Source organism: Balaenoptera physalus (genome assembly GCF_965194825.1).
Source record: "Balaenoptera physalus genome assembly, chromosome: 7".
Classification (NCBI taxonomy): domain Eukaryota; kingdom Metazoa; phylum Chordata; class Mammalia; order Artiodactyla; family Balaenopteridae; genus Balaenoptera; species Balaenoptera physalus.
Window position 1 is genome coordinate 27,469,447 of NC_138886.1, and position 20,516 is coordinate 27,489,962.

Below are 20,516 nucleotides of genomic sequence, written 5' to 3' on the forward strand. Positions count from 1 at the left end.
AATGGACATACCACATAAAGAAAATGTGGTAAATACATGCAATGGAATATTATTCAGCCATAAAAAAGAAGGAAATCCTGACACATGCTACAAGATGGATTAATCTGAAGACATTATGCCGAGTGAAATAAGCCAGTCACAAAGGGACAAATACTGTATGATTCCACTTATATGAGATATCTAGAGTAGACAATACAATGGTGGTTGCCAGGCAGTGGGGGAAAAGGGCAAATGGGGCGTTGTTCAATGAGTATAGAGTTTCAGTTCTGCAAGATGAAAAAGTCCTAGAGATCTGTTACACAACAATGTGAATATAGTTAATACTACTGTACATTTAAAAATGGTTAAGAGGGTAAATCTTAGGTTTTTTATCACAATTTAAAAAAAACGATATCTATGACCAAAACAAAGTTAAGAATCATTGTTCTACAAGATATCAGTACAGTTATACAAAAAACTCACTAATTTTTGCTTTCAATAAATCAAGCATTATACAGACTAAAATTATTCATATTTAAATAGTTGCACGATCTCACCTGTAACTCCTGTGATTTACGAGCTTGTTCCTGCTTGATACTGTTAATCATACTTTCTTTTACCTCATCCAATATGGAGTATAAACTATCAAATTCTTCATCTAACTCTGAAAGTATGTTAGAAGAATTTTCCTGTTTAATAAACAAAACAAAGATTTTACTTGAGAGCTGTCAAACATTAAAAAACTAAAAGATATAGTACTTATCAAAGAAGAGAATAGATTCATATTATGAATCTAATATCAGCCTAATATCATAAAATAATTAAAATTCTAATATTTGACATACACCTTTAAAAACAGATGAATCCAAGAAGCTGGCTGCTAATGCTGATAGTTCTACTTCAGCAATGCTATGAGTTAAGCAGCCTTTTATGAACTAGCCCATACTCTCCTCACCTTTTATAAGACTGTTTCCACAGGACAATGTGAAAGTTTGTTTTAAGGTTGTCAACTTTGTCCAGACCTTTAGGCTCTAAGGCAGACCCTAAGCCAGTGGTTCTCAACTTTTGGTGTGCATCAGAATCATCAGTGAAGCAGATTTTAATAAAATATTTCAGAGATTTTGATTCTGTAACTCTGAGAAATAGTCTGGGCATATAGGGATGGGGCTGATTTTGCGCAAATTTTTAAATCTTTCAGGTTGCCTAAAACACTGCATTTACATAAGATAAGCAGAATTAAAACACTAAGCAATTCCTTACTGGGTCCTAAGAGATTTATCAAACACTGAATTTCGGTGCTAGAAGGAACCTCAGAAATCATCTACTGACTAGAATTTGTAGTCAAACTTCTAAATTTTATAAACTAAAATCTGTTTATAAAGTCTGTTGACCTCCAAGAGTTCCTCACTGCCTCATTAAGCAAGATGATGCTATTTCAACAAGAAATAAAATGTCTGTGAAATCCCTAGATAAGCGATATTCACACTTGCAACAATTATGAGATAGAAGAAATTATCTTAAGGCATTTTTCAACATAGATGAATCATTCAACTAAGAGAAGTGAAATTGGCACTGGTTTACAAAACTAATACACAAAATCTACTGTAATATTACAATCCAAACTTTTGCTTAAAATGTTTATAAAAACCAGACATCATCTCACTGGAGTCTTACCAAAAGTGGTGTTAATCATTTTACTAGTTTCTTTACAGTAGTAAGAACATGACGTGGAGGAAGAAATGTGCAGTCTGAAAGGCAGAAGATCTAAGTCAAATTCCACATTAACCACTCAGCAACGGTGTGACCTTGGACAAGCCACTTAAATTCCTGGACCTCAATTTTTTCATCTGTAAAAAGGAATTGGACCGCTCTTTTCCCCCTCAATAACCAACTGGCACATTCTTATGGTCTCTCGTCCACTACAGCTTATGCTCCCATCTTCAGTGACGAGGGTGTAGCTTAATTCCCCCTCTATTTTTTTTATGGATGCTAAGGTAAAGTCCTAATAATCTGTCAATCAGAAAAACAGTGTGAGCTAGCTCTATCTAAAGGTACCCTTTTACAGATTTCAAATGTGATGATTCTCTTGCCCATAGACCAAGAGCTTTAGAACCACTAGCTCTGCTTATTTAAAGAAACTGGATTAGTGGATTCACCAAATTTTCCAATAAAATAGTTTGAGAAAGACAGTTAAACTGGTGAAGATTATAATTAACTAACTTCAATTACAGCAAATTCAGAAGTAAAGAAAATACACGACCATAAGGTTTAACAGGCCATGCAATTACCTAGGTTGAACCAAACAAAAACCACAGGGAAGGATTCACTGTCTACAAGTATCCTGGAAATCTTCTATGTTTATTTCACAAAGAAATGACCCTTAAATTAATTAAGGCACATTCATGGGGAAGCATCACCAGCTTATCTTAAGGTCTCTTCCACAATCAACATCTGATTATTTACAGTATGGATTACCCACCTATACCTGGGACCATTTCCTTAAGTATTCCCCTCTCTCCTCAATGGGCACTTTACCTTTTACTTTTATATCTTACTTTCATCTAGTTCTGCAAGTGGACCTCTTATCATCTACATTTTCTTTCTACTATTTACAGTAAAAGAAATGGTTAGCTTCCCAGTACTTTTAGAAAGGCACAATTTGCTCTTAATTGGAATTAGAAAAGACAAACATGAAATGGAAAGAAAGAAAAGTGAGCATTATAATACTCCTAGCAATATTCCAGAGTTTTCTTTTTCCCTTACTATTCGATCTTTCCATGGAGAATGTGGTAATAGCAAATAAAGCATTTTTATTTATCTGCCATTTAAAAACCCTGCCCTCACCTCCATTAGTTTATAATCTATAGTTGACAGTGTATATTTATACTTCTGATTCGACCCAACAATCATTAATTGTGACATATTCACACAAATTTTTTTTAAAACAGATTCATACCTGAACTCCTTTTAGTGTTTGATTTAGTGTATCAATAAAGTTCTGAATTTCATCATTTTTATTTGCCAGAGTTGAAATGATCCTTTGTAGAGCTTCCTAGGATAAAAAAAAATTTTAACACTATATTTTATTAAAAGAGAATTATAAACTTTATAACAACAATTCTCTAAACAAACTCTGTATGTAACAGTATATTACATAATAAACAGGAGCAATGTAAAACTGTTCATTGTTCAAACGCTATAATTACAAAAGATGGGATATATATTGGTACTGTTTTACAACCTCTTATTCCTAGTGTACAACTTAATTACCACCATATCTTTCACACTGAAGATGATCAATATTATTTAACATAAAGACTGTTACTTTAGGTCATAAGGCCATGGCAAACAAACGAGCCAAATCCTTAAACGTTGCAAAAATAAATGGAAACTTCTAATCAACATCAGGAAATGAGGAATAAAAGCAGAGACACTGAAATTTGACATTTTATTTATTTATAAAAATTAAAAACATATTTTAGAAATATGAAAGTAGATAATAAATTTGCAGTTAAAATTACAACATTCATTGCAATATTTACAGATGCTATAGAACCATAATAAATAAGGTAATTTTAGTAGCAAATACCTCAGACTTTTTGATAATGCTTCCTATTTAAACACTTGATTATTTAACTTTCTCATACTCTCTACTTCAGTGTTGTCCAACAAAATTTCCTGCTATAATGGAAATAGCCTATATATGTGCTGTTCTGTATGGTGGTAACTAGCCACATGAAGCTAATAAGCTCTTGAAATGTGGACAGAGCAACTGAGGAACTAAATTTATTTTAACTTGAATTAATTTCACTTTTTATTACACATGTGACAAGTGCTGTCACATTGTACATCACAGGTCTAGTTGTTTAATAACTCTTCATGGGTAGTAAAAGCAAAATCCAAACAAGGTACTTGTATTCTCAGTAAAAATCAAAAGCAAGTACTTCCACTTTATAATTTTTCCCAGAAGTACAAGCCTTATTTCCATAAGCACCTACAAACAAATATTTCAATAATTTCCTGTAAGATTTTGTGTAATAAAGTTTCTCCTCAAAATATTATCAAAAACTGATAAAAGGCTAAATATAAAGAGCTCAGGAAATAATCTGATAACGGGATAACATTTCATATAAATGTTCATAAAGCATTATAGTAAAAAAATTAAAATAATTACAGCTCTCATTTCATTCCCCCAACAATCCCTGGAGATAAGTAGGTATTATCATCCCTGGGCCGGACTAAGCCTCTCTGCTTCACTTACCAATGCTATTTCTTCCCATCCTCACCACTGTTGTTATTTTAGTATAATAACACAATGAAGTTATGCTGTGAAAGAGTTAGCTGTTTATCCTCTCGGTGTTCCCTCCAGAAACAGGTACATGGAGATTTGAATACAAAGACAACGCAGAATGCAGCCAGTACCTGGGGGAGGGGTGGGCACAGCTGGAGGGACGAGAGTGGTAGTACAGAGATGTAGAAAAGGAGGGTAGAAGACTTAAGAGTCTTTCGAGTATTCATCCAAGACAGACTCTCCATATACTTTAAAAAACACAATGGAACAGTAAAAATGGTTCTGCCAGTCCTCGGCCTGTGTACAGTAAGCTTCAATTAAGATTGGGCTTTTCAGGTTAACAGACTGACTATCTGCATCCTCTTCTAACCCTCCCAATGGTAGGGTTACATCCATATTATATAGATGAGAAAATGGAGATTCAATCAGTGGCCCAAAGTGACACTGCTTGTAAGGTAATGATTATGTTCAGTCTATCTTGAAAGCCCATGCTCTTTACTACTTTAGAATACTGCCTCTAAACCTAACCAATTTGCCCATTATATGAAACACCCATACAATAAATTACATATTGTTTTAATATTTTGGTTTGCTAAGACTCTTCAATGACATATTAAACCACTGGAATTTTCTTGGAGAATCACAGCTTGAGCTTAAGCTTTGTCCACTGAAATTAGTGAATTTCTAGTAAAGGAACTTGATTGTAACATTTTAACTTCTATCCACATACAGCTATTATAATTCAAGAATCTGGGACTTCCCTGGTGGTCCAGCGGCTAAGACTCTGCGCTCCCAATGCAGGGGGTCAGGATTCGATCCCTGGTCAGGGAACTAGATCCCACATGCCACAACTAAGAGATCCCACATGCCTCAACTAAAAGATCCTGTGTGCCGCAACTAAGACTCGGCGCAGCCAAATAAATAAACAAATGTTTAAAAAAAAAAGAAAGGAGTATCATTTAAAAAAAATAATTCAAGAATCTGACATAATATAAACACATATAGAAATTCTGGTATTCCAAGAAAAAAGTTCTGAAAGCAGGACTACATAAGCTGAGTTCTGAAACTTTACCCTAGCCTGTGTATGTGACATGAGGTTAAAGTTTTCTCTAGGTGGTAAGACCCAGGGAAGAGATCTATACAGGGATACTGTGTTCCTAATATAGGAGATATGCAAGGGGAGGCAAGTCCAGTAGAACTTTTTCTAAAGTATTTTCTAAATATGGCAAGCAACATACCAGGGCAGGATAAAAAACTTTGAGAAAGAGGCAAAAAAGAACTAAAAGATACCATAATGCATGGAGTTTTCTACCCTACTCTACCCCTCCAGGGCCTCCAAATTTAATCACTAGCTTTTGTAATGGAGACACAAGTAATTGATAAAGAAGCTGAGGAGGAAGTGCAAAGCCAGAAGTCTCAATGAAAGTGATGTAAGCTGTGTACAGCACCTATTCTCTGGGCTCCAGACCATTTTAATCCAACTGCTTACTTGAAATCTCCACTCGGATATTCTCAAAAGCACTTCAAAACTCAACATGTCATAATGTCCTCCACTAAACCTGAGCCCTCCTCTAGTGTTCTATCTCTGCCAATGGCACTACCAGCTGTAAAACCAGAAACCTAGCAATTCAAAATCAAAAACAGAAAAAAAAAAAAAACAAAAACCCAATTAAAAAATCAGCAGAGGACCTGATCAGACATTTTTCCAAAGACGACGTACAGATGGCCAACAGGTACATGAAAAGATGCTCAACATCACTAATCATCAGGGAAATGCAAATCAAAACCACAATGAAATATTACCTCACACCTGTCAGAATGGCTATTATCAAAAAGACAACAAATAACAAGCTCTTGAGAGTATGCAGAGAAAAAGGAACCCTTGCACACTGTTGGTAGAAAGGTAAATTGGTGCAGCCACTATGGAAAACAGTAGGGAGTTTCTTTAAAAATGAAAATAGAACTACCATACCATCCAGCAATTCTATTTCTGGGTATTTACCTGAAAACAAAAATACTAATCTGAAAATACTAATTCAAAAGGATAAATGCACTCCTATGTTCACTGCAGCATTATTCACAATAGCCAAAATAAGAAAGCAACCTAAGTGCCCATCGATAGATGAATGATTAGTGAAGATGTGAGATATATACACTGGAATATTACTCAGCCATAAAAAAGAATGAAATCTTGCCATTTGCAACAACATGCATAGACCTAGAGGGTATTATGTTAAGTGAAATATGTCAGACAGTGAAAGATAAATACCATATAATTTCACTTACATGTGGAATCTAAAACACAAAACAAATGAACAAACATATTAAAACATAAAGAGTCATAGATACAGAGAACAAACAGGTGGTTGCCAGAGGGGAGAGGGGTAGGGGGATGGGTGAGGTAGGTGAGGGAGATTAAAAGGTAAAAAATTCCAGCTACAAAATAAATGAGTCTCAGAGATAAAATGTACAGTGTGGTAAAAACAGTCAATAATAATGTAATATCACTGTATGGTGACAGATAGTAACTAGATTTATTGGGGTGATCATTTGTAATGCATAGCAGTATTAAATCACTATGTTGTGTGATTAACATAGTTAATTCCTACAGGAATTAACACAGTAGGTCAATTATACTTCAAAAACAAACTCACAGAAAAAGAGATCAGATTTGTGTTTACCAGAGGCAGGGAGGGGGTGGGGGGACTCAGAAGTAGATGAAGGTAGTCAAAAGATACAAGTACTAGGGGTATAATGCACAACATGATAAATGTAATTAACACTGCTATATGTTATATATAATTAACGCTGTTGCCTAGTATATATGAAAGTTGTTGAGAGTAAATCCTAAGAGTTCTCGTCAAAGAAAAAATACTTTTCTCTTTTTCTTTTATTTTTTATCTACATGAAATGATGGATGGTCACTAATCTGACTGAGATAATCATTTCATGATGTATGTAAGTCAAATCATTATGCTGTACACCTTAAACTTATATAGTGATATATGTCAATAAAACTGGAAGGAAAAAAACCCCAGAAACCTAGGCCATCATCATTACATCCTTTCCTTTCATTTGTGCTCTACACGCAGTCACCAACTTCTGTAGATTTTACCTCCTAAATAACTCTGTAATCACTATTACCACAAGTCAGTATCATATCGCAACTTATACTCTTGCAAAACTTCTTAACAGGCCTCTGATCCATTCTTTCTCCCCAGTAATCAGTTCTCTATATTGCAGCTAGAGTAATATGTTAGCATCACTCTTCCTGCTTAATCGTCTTGCCACAAGTCCTTGGATAAAACTGAAAATCTTTTAACGTGAGCTGTTAACATGACCTTAAACATGACATTACATAATCTGTAAGACCCTGCATGATCTTCCCATTGCCTACCTCACCTGTTTCAACTCACACCAGACTTCTTCTCTCTTGCTGTATTCCAGCTGCAGTAGCCTGCTGTGAGTTTCTCTAATATGCTTTGCTTCCCACCTGGGAACCCTCACATTTATCAATTCCTCCTGTTCTAAAACATATACACAATTTTCTGTTAAAACAAGTTCCAAAAAAGTATAGAATGAGCCCATTCTATATATCTAAGTATACACCCACACGCGCACGTGCACACACATGCACACTTGCTTCATTTCTTTTATTATCAAAGCCTGATGGTGAAGAAGGGCAAAGACAACTTTCAACTGGGACTCTATCAACCTGAAAGAATGCCTACCAGGGTCTCTCAGACTTCATCTCAGATCTCAAGTCTCCCATTACCCTCCAAATACTGATGGATAAAGTGACAGATAAACATAGATGGATAAAGGCAATATAAATTATCTGAAGTTTATCTAGATAATATAACTGATTTTGCAAGACTTCAGGTGGCCATGACTAAAAGCTTTAGGTGATACAGGTCTGAAGATATGTTTTGACAAATACGAATTCTGCTGGATCACAGCAAAATATATAGAATGTATGTCTCCAGAGGCAGTATGCATAGGCAATCTCAGCCATTATCTTTTGGTCACGCACCTCAGTCACCAGGAGCTCAAGAAAACCTACACTATCAAAATTAAGCCTCTCAATTACTTGACTATGGAATTAGTCTAAGGTAACTGCTATGTTAACAAAAGGAGGAGGGGGATGACACGCCCCAGCCAAGCACAACTGCAGTCATTCCCATGGAACGGCTCAAAGTAATCTGGGATGTACAAGGCACGAGGTACCGTCTTCAAAGAAGCACAGCTTAAAGTTATGCTTATAGTCCCTATAAATCATGTGAAGTAAAAGCACAATCAACTGACTCTAAACAAAATAATAACTAACACTTTTATACTCTTAAGGGCCAAGCACTATCTTAAGCTCTTTACATACATTAATTTGTTTAATCCTCTCAAGAATCCTATGAAGTAGGATACTTGGTTATCCTCATTTTCCAATTTGGAAGCTGAGGTATAAAGAGGTTAAGTAACTTGCCCGGGACCTCAGAGTTAGTATGTGGCAGAACCAGAATTCAAATTAAGACAGTCTGACTCCTGAGTCTGTGCTCTTAACAATTAGCACTGTACTACCTGAAAACAAAGATCAGAGGTCCATGAAAAGAAAGTCAACATCTAAGAGCATCAAAAGGACTTAAGATTTTCTTTAAGACTGGAAAAAACTAGGGATGAGCAACCGGCGGTAACATGCGCCACCCTGCCGAACACAAGGGCAACAGTAACAGCTATGCTTACCACAGGCGTATGATCATTATGTCCGAGAACATGAGGACGGTCACCATTTGAAATGGCATGGTTCTACTGGTTTTAGCTTAATATATGTGGATACGACAAATTCAAATGTGAGTCTTAATTCTGCATTCAACAAAAAACTCTGCCAACTGGGCTACTTAACTGGAAACTATCCAGTGCAATAAGCCCCTGAAGTTATGATGCAGAAACTTCCTGCTCTTAGAACCAGTGGCAAAAAACCATTATACCCGTGTTTATATGCTACTCTGAATCCAAAGGCATCAATAACCAAGTGGCCATAATTAGACACTGTGATATATGGGTTTCCCACCAGCGTCTACTCAGACCAGGAGAAAATTTCTGATTCAATTCTACATTAGTATTCCAGAGAGCTGAGATACACAAATCTAGAACCACTGCAAATATCACTAATCAATCTACAATTTAAAGGGGCCAAACTATTACTATAGCCATTTCAGTTAGTATTCATTAAGCACTTTCTATGTGCCAGGCACTATGCTAAGCTTCTAACATGGACTATCTTTTTAATCATCACAATAGAAAGTAGTATTAGTCTTTGCATTTTATGGTTGAAGAAAGAGAAGGTTAAAGAAGTTAAGAAACTTCCTTTGATCACACAGCTGTCAAATGGCAGTCACAATTCAAATCCAGGAAGCTGCCTCCAGAGTCTGTACTTTTACACCACTCTAGGCTGCATACACTGCAGAGCACTGTACAAAACAGTCACAGGGTTCCTGCAACCAGAGCAAAGGGATCAGTGAAAAATCCTAATGCCACCAGGAATTACGCCACTTGTATCACTCCACACCAAAGACCTCTCCTTTGAATTAGGTAATGAATAGAAATCCACAATGCTCTATCCAGCTGGTAAGTTAGACAACCAGAATCTTACCAGCTGACCATAGCTATGGCAACACATAACAAGAGTATTGTGCTCAAAAGTGATGCAACGAGCTAGAAAAGGAGAATTATATATTGTTGAGGAATTCAAGAATCTGATAATCATAAATAGTTACCTGGTAGAAAGCTACGCCCTCTGTAACAGTGAAACAGCTGGGATTACTACCTCTGTATACAGATGCAACTGAGGTGATCCACAGAAAAAAAATCTAATAAAAGACCTGGTGGGGAATACTGTCTTTTCACCCTGAGCCCAGCTGCAGATATCAGGGCAGAAGAAGAGGTTCTTTCCCAACTAGGATTTGAGGAACTACAATGTATCAGAGGCTGAGGAAGCCTCATCCATTTTCACGGCCTCTGAACTGGCTGTTCCATCCAATGAAGTCTAGGAGGCTCACATTCGGCCACGGAAACCAGAGGTCCCATCATCTAATTAAGGGAGGTGGAATGGAAGTAGAGATGTGGGTACTCTCAGGTACCACTGGTAGCAGTATAAACTGACATAACCTTTCTGAAGCGCGACTTGGCAATTCACATCAAAAGATATTTAAAAGCATATACACAATGACTCAGTAATTCCATTTCTATTAATTTATTCTAAGTAAATAATTAAAGAGTATAAGCCGAGACTTGACGACAAAGATGTTCATCTTACTGTTATTTATAATATTAAAAGGTTAGGACCAACATAAACGTATGACAAAAGGATACTAACTAAAAATCAAGTAGGGCTTCCCTGGTGGCACAGTGGTTAAGAATCCTCCTGCCAATGCAGGGGACACAGCTTCGACCCCTGGTCCAGGAAGATCCCACATGCCCCGGAGCAACTAAGCCCGTGCGCCACAACTACTGAGCCTGCGCTCTAGAGCCCATGAGCCACAACTACTGAAGCCCACATGCCACAACTACTGAAGCCCGTGTGCCTAGAGCCTGTGCTCTGCAACAAGAGAAACCACCGCAGTGAGAAGCCCGCGCACTGCAACAAAGAGTAGCCCCTGCTCACAACTATAGAAAGCGCGCGTGAAGCAACAAAGACCCAACCCAGCCAAAAAAAATTAAAATTAAAAAAAAATCACGTAATATATATCCATATTAAAGAATTCTGCTAAATCATTAAAAGTGCTGTAGAATGATATTAACATGGTAAAAGATATCATTACATATTAAGTGAGAGGCAAATTATAAATCACTATACATAGCATGATACCATAGTTTTTTTAAGTTTCTATATGCATTAAAAAAGACTAGACTGTAATATATACAAATGTTAAAAGAAGTTATCTCTGGGTGGCAGGATTATGGGTGATTTTTATTTTATTTTTTCATTTATCTATATTTCCTAATTTCCTACAATAAACTTGTATTACTTATATTTATAATGCAACAGAAGTGCACAGGCTGGCAGTGCTAACACTATTATAAATTAGTTCAAAATATAATTAGCTATCATCAACAAATATCAGTAACTGAGACCAGATTCATCAGAACCTTGTGGCTGGGAAGAAGTGCCAACTGAGGATATAAAACATACAAAAAGAAAGCTGTAGAAAAAATCCAGTAACTTCAAAGAATTGTCCACCCTACACTGGAGTGGAATATCTATCACTACGGCATTCAATATGTGTTTGCTGCATGAATAATCCTGCTTACATTCAGCCAGGCATTGCAAAGAACCATTGTCTTTAAAAAAATTTTTTAAAGTTAGGTCTGTTTCACTATATTTCTAGTTTTTTTAAACTGTCAAGTTCAATAAAAATGAAGGTGTCTGTATTTAAACATAGTGATACGAGTACGTCAGCATGGTCCTTTGAAGAGGGTACTTCGTACCTTGTACATCCCAGATTACTCTGATCCACTCCACGGGAATGACTGCAGTTGTGCTTGGCTGGGGTGTATAAAACCCCAGTTATACTTTCCTGTTCACACCTCTATTTTAGAAAGCAAAGACCTTCCCTCAAAAAAGAAAGAGAGCTGGAGAGAAGGGAGATACATATACTACAGAAAAATGATTTGTAGCAGCAAGGGAGACCAAATTCCAGAGTTTTATCTAAATCATGTTCTATACTTTCTAACAACGATTTTTACTAGACTAGTTTCTTAACAAACAAACAAACAAAAAACTACTTTATAGGGGTTTATATCTTAAGTTTTATCTTAAGATATAAGATATACCTTAAGATAAAGATATATCTTAAGATATATCTTAAGTTTATATCTTAAGATATATCTTAAGTTTATATCTTAAGTTAATATCTTAAGTTTTAATGACATTAATCATACCACCATTTAAAGGCAAAGGAGCGAGGCAAGAAGGGTGGTAATGAAAAAAGCTTGAGCTGTGAAGAAAGACCTGGTATGAATCCAGACTACCACTTGCTAGCTGTGTGACTCTGAACAAGTTATTTAACCTCTCTCAGTTCCATCTTCCATATCTTTACAATAGGAATAACAGCTGTTGTGAGAATTTAAAGCAGTCTAATACAATACTGTATACAGAACAATACTCAAATTTCATTCCTCTTTCCTTTCCTCAGAACTGAGAAAAAGGCGTAATTTTGGAACATGAGAGACGGTGGGTTATCTGGATATGGTGGAGGTCTCTGAACTGTTAGGGTACAACAAGAAGGCAAAGGATAGCATATACCAGGGCAGAGGAAGAAACTGGGATGAGGAAGCCAAGTCTAGACATGCTACTGGTTGCAGGTTGTGTTGTGCTTTAAAACTCTCCCTACTCAGTTCAATCTCCTCAGTCTAGGTTTGTCCAGTCTTGCACATCAAGCCTTGCCTGACTGTCACTATTCCTTTCCAAGCAGAAAGTAGAATATGCGGGGAAAAGTGAGGAAAAGCAAACAACTGACAATGTATGCTCTTGATGACATCTTTCCTCTGGGATCCCTTCCCCTTTCCTCTCCACCTTTATTATTCCTACAGCACAAACCTTTCCTAGAAACAGCAACCCCTATGAATATGAATGATCTCCTGCACAAGAATTTAACTGAAACTATCAAATTCTAAGCACCAAGATTCTAGAAAGGTGCAAATGTCTTATTTGTTTCAATGGTTTCTTTGAACATACACATTTTATCAGGTAAAGAAACCATTGGGATTTTATCTTAAAACCACTTAAGGACATAATCAAAAGGTTTGAGTATCAAATAAAGCCACCTATCCATAACACATCCTGTTCACAAGTGTCCCAGAAACTCGATATAAACAAAATCCCTCTGTTTATTTCTAGAAGATAATACTGTGGTTTTCTGTATCCAACAGTACACCTTACATACCCAAGGTAATTATGTTTTCTTCCTCTACTCAAACAGAGCATCTGTTGCTAACACAAGTCCAAGTTGTTTTCACAGACAAAAAAGCAGCTGGTCAAGCTAATCCATTTGCTGACTAGCCACCATCAAGCTTCTGTAAGACTGTCCAGTTAACTTAACCTCTATTGTCAGATTGCATGAGTCAGAACTTCCAATCCTCTTTCAATTAGGATTTAACAACTCTTCTTTGGCACCATCATTTGAAACATTTATTACAGACATAAACACAGAAAACATGCTTTAAACGTAAGGACAAAGGTAAGAAATGGCTAGACTGGATTAGAAAAACGGTTATACAAATTATCAACAAAGGGATAAAGTTATTTTGAAGTTGAGATTATGAGATTACTAATAGCTAACGGATAGTACTTATGTGTGCTAGGCACCAAGTGATTTTTAAAAATTAACACAATCTTCATAACCCTTTGAGGTAAGGAGACTTTAAAGATGAGGAAATGGGAGACAGCAAATTGCCCAACCTCATTCAGTTGATAAATAGCAGGACTGGAGACGACTCTGAAGCCATCCTCTTAATAATTTAAAGCCCAAATCCCAAATACCTTACAAATGGGTATATATTCAAGCCACTCTCACCCTTTGCCACTTGCAGTAACTATGTTTCCTTATGCTGACTAAGGTATCATCCCTGCTATTATTTTCGTTGTAACATTCTATAATTGAAAAGAAAAATCATGCCAGGGGTGTACTACTACTGTCTTATTTCAAGAGAAATACATAACCAGCTCAGTTCATTATTAGTTGAGGTATATAATTGATTCTGCAGTAATTCATGAGAAAAGAATGCTCAAATTCAGAGCACTGAATTGGTTATAAGCATCAACACATGATGCTTATTTTAAGCTGTAAAGCAAAGCGTTTTTTATTAGAAATATTATTTGATACTATCAATGAAATTCAACATATCTTCTAATATTGAGAAGTTGATTCTCTAAGTTATCTCAGATACATTAGTACCGGTGAGAAAGAACAGCTAATTCTTCGCTACCTCTGGTAAAACTGTACACAGTATGTGTAGGTACTCAAATACAAGATTTGGAATGAAATCAAGTTCAGATCTTAGCCTTAGCCTTATGTATGGCTAGTGGTATGACCTTGCAGGACTCACTCCAACTCCTGAGTCCTCATTAAAATGAGAGACAATGCATGCCCTGGCAAAATAAGATGATCCACATTAAAATACTTTTTAAAATTATATTTTACAGCACACAGAGTATTTTAGTACTTATTCTTTGTAAACTTTAAGGCACTGTACCTTAAAGTACATAATTCATACTTAATTATATTACCTGCTTTTTACAGTAACTCTATACAATATTCTTATTTCCACTGTATATATGAGGAAATTGATTAATCATAGTTAAGTAATTTGCTCCATATCACAGAGCTACATATAGCAGCATGGAACCCAAGTCTCTGGACTCCAAGTCTTTGCCCTTCCATTTGCTCTGAACTAACGTCCACTCAGATACCACATGACTTTTATTTAAAAAGTTAAATAAGCTTTGAAATGTTTTACAAAATCAAAACACACAAAATGTAATTTTTAAAAAATGTCTTACTAATAGTCATGCAAATAAAAAAACTGAATATACCTGAGTTTCAAGATGCACACATACAATGAAATCATATGACTTTTGTTAAATACTGTAATAGTTAACGCTAAACACATCACTACACTATTCTCTCATGCCCCCAGTGCTCCTCAAGGAAGTGAATCCAGGCAAAATTATAGAAAACAATGTTCTAACGTTTTTTCCAGTGCTTTCTATCTAATAATAGAAAAGAATGGCCTCTTGGACATGCCCTTGTTTTTCCCTGCTACATTATTAGTAACACTGTGTTCCTTCCTATACTGCACTATATTTCAATTACTATAATCTAACAAAGAGAGCACGGTGGTTGATTTTTATATAGGGATTATAACTAAATATTAATAACACTTCTAATTGTATTCATAACGTTGTCTATGTTCTCTAAATTTTTTTTTTTTTTTTTTGGTTAATATAAACGGCTAGTTCTGTATACCCTTTCTTTAACTTGTTCAGAAAGTACAAAACATGCCGAAACAACCATTAAGGTAACTGACCAGCAACACTGAACTGGTCGGAGGGTGGGACCGCTGCTCTGACAACTGTCAGTCTTTTCTCTCAATTCAACCAACACTAAACACCAAGACGTTCTAGTGAACTAGTCCCGAGGAGGGCTGGGCGGTGGACAAGGCTGGGGCGAGGGGCGGTACTAAGGAGGTCGGGTTCCCGACCTAAAGAGGCACAGATTTTGCCAAGATAGGAGAAGACTGGGTCGAGGAGAGGGGTCAGCTTCGGCGTCAGCCGGTAGACCCCCATGTGCCTTGGCTTCCTCTTCTGCTAAGGATGGATAAACCCTCACTAGCACGCCGGGAGGCTGCGAGAATCAAAGGGGGCCCAGACCGTTGCAAAAAAATGATGAAAAACTGGGGGCGGCTCCCGCTATCCCCTCAGGAGCCAGGGCCCAGGACCCAGGACCAAGTACAGGACAGAAGCTATCCAGGATCACGGGGCGCGGTCCCCGCAGCCCGGCGGGCGCCGCTTTGCTCCTGGGAAAGAGCAAAGCGGCCTGGCGGCCTCGCCCTCCGCGGCCATAGCCCAGCCCCAGGCTGGCCTGGTCAGCCCTGCTCGCCCACCGCCCACCCGGCCGGGGCGCTCCGCCCAGCCTCGGCGGCCCAGCGCCCCCCCCCCCCGCGCTTACTTTCTGGGAGTCCATGGCCAGGGGCTGTGTCCGCTAGACCCAAAACCGCGTCGAAGAACCTTGCGAGGAGACGGAAGGAGGTCGGACACGCCGACACGGCTACCCGCGGCAGCTACTCTCCTGGGCCACCGCCGCCTCGGCCTCAGCCTCACACCGCACCGGCGCCGCCCGGCCGCGCCCCGTCCGCGCCCAGCCCCGCGCGCGCCGCAGTCGCGCCGCCGTTGCCAGGGTGAAAGGGCGGCCCGCGGAAGGGAGGGGGCGAGGAGCGCCTTGCGCACGCGCCCTGCTGCGAGACGAGATGGGGAGGGGTGGAAGGGGGGTGCTGGTTATCCGGTGCAGCGACGGAGCGTCAGAGAGAGAGGAGTGCTCGCCCCTCGGTCCCGCCGGTCGTTTGAAGAAGCCTCGCCCTCCTTCCCACATCCTTTTTCCTCCAGAGCGCGCGATTGCTGCAGGCTTTGGAATGGACCACTGGGCATCCAGCAGCCGGGTCCGTGGGGAGGGCAGGGGAAGGAAAGCTCTGGCCCTGGAGATAGATCAGCCCCTTCTCCATCCTGCAGACATCTGAAGCACCTCCTTATGCTAGCCTTGGAGAAGCAGCCAGCCTAAGACAGGCCCAGCGGTCCAGTGAGAAGGAAATGGCTGGGAGGGGGATGTAGTGGAAACATGGGGAAAGCCTGTAGGAACGTGACAGAAACTTGGGTAGACTGTGGAGCCTGGTAGACCTTTCCCAAAGAGCCCCCTGGAAACCTTGCTCGCTGTGACTTTGAGCAACTACTCTCCCAGAGCCTGTTTCATCTTTGGTAAAATAAGAAATAATTCTGACTTCGCAGAGCATTATGAAGATTAAATAACGTATTGGAAGTGCCCAGTACATAGTTAATGCTCAGTAATTACAGTTATTGGTGGGAAGCTAGAACCTGCTCAGTCTGGACTGAGGAGACACTAGAGACGAGAAAGCTTGGGAAGGTACGATTCAAAATGTTCTTCCCCAAGTGGACAGGCCTCATCTTCCATTTCGATGACTGGAGAGGTTCAGAAAAGTTCAAGTGGGCAATCATTTATGGTGAATGAACAAAAGGGAAAAATATATTGAGTACCTATTAGGTACCAATTCCACGGACTGAGAATCAGCAGTGACAAGGCATTTTATATACATACATATATATATATAAAATATAAGGAGTTTAGACATTTTACAGAGAAAAATTACATGGGATAAATGGACTCAGAGAATTGTGTGGGCTCCATGTTCGGTAGGAGAGTCAGGGAAGGCCTCTCTCGGGTCACTCCTGAGAGTGAGAGAGTAACTATACAAACATTTGGAGAAGAGCATTCTAGATAGAAGAAACAGCAAATACAAAGGTCCTGAGAGGGCACGGTCTCTATGTTTAAGAAACAGCATTTATCCTACAAGGCTGTAATTATCTCTGTAGATGGATCTCCCCGACTATACTTGTGGGTCGAAATTTCTTTTACCCATATCTGTATCACCAGCACAGGGCCTGCCATCTAGTATGCATTCAATAAATCCTTTTTTAACTGGACAGACATGTACAAGAAATGGGATGAAGGGAACAAAAGGAAAAACTAGTTCAGGCTAGGTGGGTTGTTTTTGAAGACCAGGGTCCAGGGCCTATGTGCACAATTTTGCTCCTGCATCTGAAAGTAGTGGCATGCAGCCTTGCAGAGAGATGCTCCTTTTCTTGGTATCAAGGGAACGGAGCCTCCTCTCCAAGCTGCCCCAGTTCCATGAGGAGAGATGAGACCAGCCAGGCACCCAGCGACTAGCCTACCGCTGCAGCCACGCAGGCCATTCTCCGCAATGCACGCGCACTGCAGCTGAGTCAGTTTCCCATGAGGGAGAAATGCAGCCTAGGGACTGGAGAACATCAGAAGTCAAACCACCCTACTGTGAGCTCCCCAGCCCTGCACCTGCCTGCCACTGTGTGACCCAGTGAAGAAGAAACAGCATTTAGCACTGTCCCCAGTTCTCTTGCTGCAAGGACTTTACCTCACTACTGTCAGAGGGTAACTCCTGGGCACTCTGTGACTGATGGGCTTAACCCCCAAAGGAGGCAGAAAGAAGCTTTGGAGACAGTGAGTCACAGCTGAAATGCGATCTCCAGATTCTGTCCCAGGCCACATCCCAGGAGCTCACTCCTGGCCCCTTGCCTCCCCGCTCCCCTAGTTCTTTCCCTGCAGCCCAGCCAAGAGCCTGCAGCTTTTGACAAGAGTGCTACCCCGTTTGATTTCTGCTCTCGCCAGATCTCTGTCTCCGTTGGCCAGTCTGGCTCCCTGCCCAGCTTCCCGGGCCTTCTGGTTTCCCTCATTCTCATCTGTAAACAGCTAGTCTCTTCTAGCTGTGACTTCTGTCTTCCCTAACCCATACAGCAGGCATTCACCTAGCGGGGCACTAAGTCTGCTCCCCGACCCACTCGGGCTGCTTCTGGCCTGTGGGCAAGTCCTTTGCCTCTTCACAGCCGAGTCAGTTTAGAAATTTTCAAAAGTAGCTTTTCTAATAAACCAAAGCCCTTGTTCTCAAATGTAATCCCCAGACCAGCTGAATCAGCAGCACCTGCTAACTTGTTAGTAGTACAAATTCTCAGGCTTCATCCCCAGACCTACTAAATCAGAATATCCGGGGGGTGGGAGGGGGGTACAGTAATCAATGTTTTAACAAGTCCTCCAGGTGATTCTGATGCACACTAAAGTTTGATCGCCATTGAACTGAGAGAAAGCAAATTGTTTAAAAAAAAAAAGGAAAAAGAGAACTACAGAAGCACAAAAACAGATGACTTTTCAACACAGGTTTCTGATTCTGAGATAGCATATCTGGTCATAGAAATTTATTTGAATGAGGTTCCTCGGCCTTCAGGACAGCCTTTCTGACTAAATCCCAATTTAGGATAGCCTTAGGCTTGGCACTGCTGATTTAAAGAGTCTGGCAAAATTGTCTCTTCCAGAACCAGGTTTCCTGTTCTCTCTTGCCAGGCATCGCCTGCAGCCCTGAGTTCCCTCGTAAGTTCTGGGATCCCCCATCTCTTGGGAGAGAAAATTTCTTCCCTTAAGTTTCTTGCCAACAGTCTTTCCCTTTGGGAGTCAGTGTAGGGCCATCGCCCTGGAGTCAGCCATCTGAATTTTAATCCTGCCACTGCTGCTTACCAGCTGTGTAGCCTTCAGTGAGTCATTTAACCTCAGTAAGCCTCAATTTCCTTATCTGTAACATAGCGATCATAGTGGTAGTAATTCCCAGTTAGGGTTGTTGTGAGGATTAAAGGAGATTATGTATGCAAAACGCCTGATTTAGACACATTTAACAAATGGTAGCTGCTACTGTTATTACTGCCTTGTACATCATATCCTTCTGTGCCACCATGGCATGGCTTTCTGCTTCTTGATCTCTGGGGTCTTAGAAGTCCTATCCTCACCCCTAACCAGTTTTCACTGTCATACCTGGCTTTTCTGAAGCATAATCACTGGCCAGATGCTGCTCTTTGTTGAAGCCAAATCTTCACCCATGGCTCCCTGTTAATATCTGGCCTGAGTCTTGACATACACCACATAGCCTCGGAAAACCCTGAGCTTCTCTAAGCCTCAGTTTCTTCAGCTGTGAAATGGGCATCATAACAGTACCACCTGTAAGGGTGGTTGAGTGGATTAAATGAGAGAATTCATATTAAGTGTTAAGCACAGTGTCTGGCATGTAATAAGCATTCAAAAAATATTATCTATTATCATCTCTTCCCAACCACAGAAATCTCTTTTTTTTTTTTCCTGCCCCCTTCTGACCAAAAATAAATTCACCCAAAATCCCTGGAACCCCTTGGAACTTGGAGTACTAATTTCTGATCCTAGAAGCTCTCATAGGAGGAAAGGGATGGTTCTGGTCTGACGTGAGCTTGTGCTCTGTGGGGTGGTCTAGCTCCATACTTGGAGAGCTCTAAGCAAAGCGGGAAGCAGTCAGTGGACGCAAATCTGACAAAGGGCCTGGAAACCATGTGAGAAGAGACACAATTAAAGTACCTGTGAGTATTTAGCCTGGAGAGGAAAAACTCAGGGAGGACACAGTCATTTAGACTTCAAATCTCTCTAGGGCTGTTGTGTGGTGGAGGAATCTGGCTTGTCCTCTAGCCTCCCACAGATAGAATTAGACCCAATTTGGTGGAAGCTACAGGAAGATAGATTTCCACTCAACAAAAAGTCCAATTTTCTAAGAGAACCATACCGAACTGGAATGGATTTTTGTTTGGTTGGAAGGTCCCCATCAGTGGAGGTGTCCAAACAGAGAGCTGGGCCTTTCCTTGTCAGAGCTGTCCTAGGGGGGGATCAGGCACTGGAAAATAACTGGCAGAGATAACCTTTAACATCTTTCCGAACCCTGAGGTTCTTTCATTCTTCAAACTAGAGGCCAGTTACTATGCATTCCCTTTCTGACTCAGCTTTGCAACTGTACTCACCTTTGGAATGCACTCTGAATCTCTTCTCCCCACCCTCACTCTCATAAGATCCATCACAAGAGGTCCCAC

General features: G+C 39.7%; 1 protein-coding gene across 7 annotated transcripts in view; it reads right to left on the minus strand.

Annotated features, from left to right (window-relative positions):
• The window catches only part of FSD1L (fibronectin type III and SPRY domain containing 1 like), a 70,011-nt gene extending 49,495 nt beyond the window's left edge, over positions 1–20,516 (minus strand). For 6 of the 7 annotated variants that reach the window (XR_014266182.1, XM_082471205.1, XM_082471207.1 and 3 more), the window contains exons 1-3: positions 15,991–16,202; positions 2,936–3,031; positions 537–668 (exon numbers count right to left, since the gene is read on the minus strand). Coding sequence is in view for 6 of the 7 variants with exons in the window: in XM_082471205.1 (XP_082327331.1) it covers positions 537–668; positions 2,936–3,031; positions 15,991–16,005 (243 nt within the window). In the remaining variant the exon portion in view is untranslated. Of the gene's footprint in view, positions 1–536; positions 669–2,935; positions 3,032–15,990; positions 16,203–20,447 lie in introns of those variants that run through there. The other variant, XM_082471208.1, reaches the window with a different exon arrangement.